We start from the raw sequence: 4,848 nt of genomic DNA on the forward strand, positions 1-4,848 counted from the left end.
TCTTCTTTCTTTTGCTCACCGACGCCTTAAGGGCAGCGGCCCCGACCTCCAACACAAGCCGAGAGACTGCAGCCGGCCAGAGACTTGGTGTCTGTTCAGGCCGAGTTGAAGCCATGGCTACGACTGCACTACACCAGCATTGTGTAACTTTTACTACCAACTTAAGGGATTCGAGTCAACGGTTCAGGCCGCGAGCCTCCCCGTAGACGCCGAACACGTGGACACACATCAACAACCTTAAATGACCAAATCCATCTTGGGGGTGTGTGGGGGGGGGGGGGGGGGGGGGGGGGGGAGGGGGGTGTTTTTGAGGTGCATTAAAGATTGTTTATTTTCTTGTTTAGCCCTTCTGCTAACACGGAGGAGGGCGTGGTTTATAAACCCGCCACCAGGGGGCGATGGAGAGTATAGCCCTTCCATTGGGAAAGGAAGGTCTTTAAATCAGTGGATCGTTTTGAGGCTAATCGACTCTTGAAAAGTCATTATTTTAATCTTTCGTGCCTAAACATTTTTAAAACGAGTTGTTTCCTTCGATCGGGGGGGGTCAAAGGTCACGCCGGTGCTCCACGGCGCTCTTTTCCGTCGTACCTTTTTCGCTCATCGACTCGCTTGCCTCAACGCAACAGTGCCTTAATAACCCCGCGCACGCCCGGGTTTTTTTGCCGAGTTTCCCCCCGTTCCATGTCGTGACCGTCAACCTGTTGACGGACAGCTGCGCCGAGAAATCATGGATTTATTTTTCATTGCGTTTTAGAATGAGAGAAACGCAGACTCAAAGAGCTCAGTCGGCGAGTCTCCTTTGAATGCCGGCAGCTTGAGGCAAGGTGACCTTTTCAGGAACACACACACACACACACACACACACACACCTGTCTGCAGGCTGTAATAACCAGCAGAGTGGAACCCTAACTGCTCTTTCTCCAACCTCACCTTCAAGCTTCCGACACGAGAACCGTGATTCTTTAAAAAGAAAAAGTTTACACAAACGGGAGCGCCGTTAGTCAGCGGCACCGCGAAGCACCGATGGCCGAGGGGAAACCGTACCGATACGGGCTGATAGCGGCGGGGCTGTGCGTGGCGGCCCTCGGCCTCTTCGTCATGACTCAGGAGCGACCGCACGTCTACGGCGCCATGTGCGCCCTGGGCGTCACCATGGTGTGTATCGGGACCGCGTGGAGCCTCTGCCAGTGCTATCCCAAGGTAGATGTGTGTGTGTTGGGGAGAGAGACGGTGAAATAACATGTGACTCGTTAGGGTAATGGAAAGTGTGTGTTTGTCAGGTCATTTTGGCTCCTGAGATTCAGGAGAAAAGTGGAGAGGATGCGGTGTTTACTGCAGCAAGGTAGTGTCTCTCACACACACACACACACACACACCGTCGGCCCTAATGCCCCCCCCCCCCCCACCCCCCCCACACACACACACTCAGGCCTTATTGATCCTGCGTGGTTCCGTCTGTGGATCACAGGATGCTAACAACCATCTAGCGACAGCAGCTGTGCAACGTGTCTGCAGGGACAAAACATCCGCACTAATACCCCGTAGATGCTGATGACATCAAATGAATGGTGATGTAATAGAGTCGCTATGGCAGCGGGGGGGGGGGGGGAGGGGGGCAGTAAATGTGGAACAGAAAAAAAAGGGAGAAGTGGAGGCTTAGTTGGAAACCCTCGGTCGGTATCGTGGACCAGCGGGTGGAAAAAGATGTTTTTAGAGTGTTTGTTATAAAGTGCACGCCCAGCGAAACCCTCCCTCAGATCAAAAAAATAAAGTAAGAAAATGAGGACAAATCAAGAGAACCAGACTTCTATTTATGTCTCTCGCCCTTCTCTTTTCATTTAATCTGAAGGCATGCCGAGGCTCTGCTTCCTCCCGAAGCCCCGATGAGCCACAGCTGTCCCGCACTGCACCTGGTCTGAAGGGGGGGGGGACTCCTCACGGGTCCGATCCAAAACGCTCCACCGCACGGCGCCCTCGGCACGGAGACGAGAGCCTCGGGCGCTTTTTTTTTTTTTATAAAGGTTTTGGGTTTTTTTTGTTGTTTTTTACAGCAATTGACAGATTTTGTATCACTTTGTGTTCGTTAATAAAGTGAAATGTGTGCATGTATATTCCAGAGGGTGGCACTAATTACTGAATGAAACGTAGTGTGTGTGTGTGTGTGTGTGTGTGTGTGTGTGTGTGTGTGTGTGTGTGTGTGTGTGTGTGTGTGTGTGTGTGTGTGTGTGTGTGTTTAGGGCACCTGGGAGACAGCGAGTTAAACTGCATTGACCTACATTAATTCCATTAAGTCACATTTTTGGCCCCATAATGAGATCACAGGGGTCCTCTGGGGACACAAGCTGTATTTATACTGGAGGTGCGAGCCTCCACATGACGAGCCCACACACACACACACACACTAAAAGGCGCTTGTGCTCAATGCAATATTTTCCAAAACACCAGACTGTTAACAACAAAACGTCGTATATCCGATTTCACGAATGTATTATTAAGAAACAAAGGTCTTTACTCAAATGTAGATTTTTAAGACCTTCGTAAAAAAAAAAAAAGGGAGCCTGGTGCTGAGACACTACCACTTTAGTCCACAGGGGGCGCCAGAACCAACACTACCACTTTAGTCCACAGGGGGCGCCAGAACCAACACTACCACTTTAGTCCACAGGGGGCGCCAGAATTTCGACATACATAGCATTTAAGATGCAATTATCTGGACGCTCTCCTGCACTTTTCTCTAAAATCCATCAACTGAGAACTGACTGACTGGCTGACTGGGCCTTTTCCAATAAGTACCCCCATTTGAGAACCACTGCATTACACCACTTATGATTGACAGTTCAGATTTTAAATGTAGCTCCTTCCCTACACCTCACAGATGACGTCACCGTTTCCATAGTAACAGTTATTGATTCTTTGATTACTTTATCGGTTCATTCTGTGAAAAAAAAGAAAAAGATTTAGCTCCTCCCCCTCCCCTCACAGATGTCACCGTTTCCATAGTAACAGTTTCCATAGTAACAGTTATTGATTCTTTGATTCCTTTATCGGTTCATTTTGTGAAAAAAAAAAAAAGATTTAGCTCCTCCTCCTCCCCTCAAAGACGTCACCGTTTCCATAGTAACAGTTATTGATTTTTGATTCCTTTATCGGGCACTTGAACGTGAGTTTGGGCACATGAACGAGATTACGGGCACATGAACGTGATTATGGATACATGAACGTGATTACGGATACATGAACGTGAGTTCGGGCACATGAATGTGAGTTTGGGCACATGAACGTGATTCCGGGCACATGAACGAGATTCCGGGCACATGAACGTGATTACGGGCACATGAACGTGAGTTCGGATTTTAAATGTAGCTACCTCCCTACACCTCACAGATGACATCACCGTTTCCATAGTAACGGTTATTGATTCTTTGATTACTTTATCAGTTCATTCTATGAAAAAAAAAAAAAAAAAGATTTAGCTCATCCCCCTCCCCTCACAGACGTCACCGTTTCCATAGTAACGGTTATTGATTCTTTGATTACTTTATCAGTTCATTCTATGAAAAAAAAAAAAAAAAGATTTAGCTCATCCCCCTCCCCTCACAGACGTCACCGTTTCCATAGTAACAGTTATTGATTTTTGATTCCTTTATCGGTTCATTCTGTGAAAAAAAAAGAAAAGATTTAGCTCCTCCCCCTCCCATCACATATGTCACTGTTTCCATAGTAACAGTTATTGATTTTTGATTCCTTTATTGGTTCATTCTGTGAAAAAAAAAGGAAAAAGATTTAGCTCCTCCCCCTCCCCTCACAGACGTCACCGTTTCCATAGTAACAGTAACAATTATTGATTGTTTGATTCAGTTATTTGGTTCATTGTCCCTGACCTCTCAGGGGCTTTCCTTAGCGCTTTTCCTCAGTGACATCACAGAGCACAGAAGCAGAGTTTATAAATAGAAGTGAGCCCCACTGGTCTGTTGAGGATGGACGTCTCTCTCTCTCTCTCTTTCTCTCTCTGAGTGGAAGGAGTGATGAGAGTCCGGAGCGTGGTAGCTGAGAGCGTTTTTTGGCTATTTCTCTCTTTTTTTTCTCTCTCTCTCTCTCTCTCTTTCTGTTACATGAACGTGAATTCAGCACATGAACGTGAGTTCGGGCACATGAACGTGATTACGAATACATGAACGTGAATTCGGGCACATTAACGTGAGTTCGGCCACATGAACGTGAGTTCTGGCACATGAACGTGATTACGGGCACATGAACGTGAGTTCGGGCACATGAACGTGAGTTCGGGCACATGAACGAGATTACAGGCACATGAACGTGATTACGGGTACATGAACGAGATTACGGGCACAAGAACGTGAGTTCGGGCACAAGAACGTGAGTTCAGGCACATGAACGAGATTACGGGCACATGAACGTGATTACGAATACATGAACGTGAGTTTGGGCACATGAAAGACAATGAACGTGATTCCGGGCACATGAACGAGATTCCGGGCACATGAACGTGAGTTTGGGCACATGAACGTGATTACGGATACATGAACGTGAGTTTGGGCACATGAACGTGATTACGGATACATGAACGTGAGTTTGGGCACATGAACGTGATAACAGATACATGAACGTGAGTTCGGGAACATGAAAGTCAATGAACGTGAGTTCGGGCACATGAACGAGATTACGGGCACATGAACGAGATTACGGGCACATGAACGTGAGTTCGGGCACATAAACGTGAGTTCGGGCACTTGAACGTGAGTTTGTGTACTTGAACGTGAGTTTGGGCACATGAACGTGATTACGGGCACATGAACGTGATTACGGATACATGAACGTGAGTTTGGG

General features: G+C 47.3%; 1 protein-coding gene across 1 annotated transcript; it reads left to right on the plus strand.

The window, feature by feature from the left end:
- The first annotated feature begins 306 nt into the window (after positions 1-306).
- bsnd (barttin CLCNK type accessory subunit beta) lies at positions 307-2,015 on the plus strand. Its single transcript, XM_034531055.1, has 3 exons — positions 307-1,200; positions 1,281-1,342; positions 1,850-2,015. The coding sequence occupies exons 1-3, from the start codon at positions 1,024-1,026 to the stop codon at positions 1,917-1,919; spliced, it is 309 nt and encodes a 102-aa protein (XP_034386946.1). The 5' UTR covers positions 307-1,023; the 3' UTR covers positions 1,920-2,015.
- The last annotated feature ends 2,833 nt before the right edge of the window (positions 2,016-4,848 follow it).

Source organism: Cyclopterus lumpus, chromosome 4 (assembly GCF_009769545.1).
Source record: "Cyclopterus lumpus isolate fCycLum1 chromosome 4, fCycLum1.pri, whole genome shotgun sequence".
NCBI classification, from domain to species: Eukaryota; Metazoa; Chordata; class Actinopteri; order Perciformes; family Cyclopteridae; genus Cyclopterus; species Cyclopterus lumpus.

What these genes read in the sequence shown, in the direction of transcription:
- bsnd (XM_034531055.1), top strand. Translation starts at nt 1,024, where the DNA reads ATGGCCGAGGGGAAACCGTACCGATACGGGCTGATAGCGGCGGGGCTG. An exon ending in TCTGCCAGTGCTATCCCAAG is followed by an intron (nt 1,201 to 1,280) that starts GTAGATGTGTGT and finishes TGTGTTTGTCAG; the next exon opens with GTCATTTTGGCTCCTGAGAT. An exon ending in GCGGTGTTTACTGCAGCAAG is followed by an intron (nt 1,343 to 1,849) that starts GTAGTGTCTCTC and finishes TTTAATCTGAAG; the next exon opens with GCATGCCGAGGCTCTGCTTC.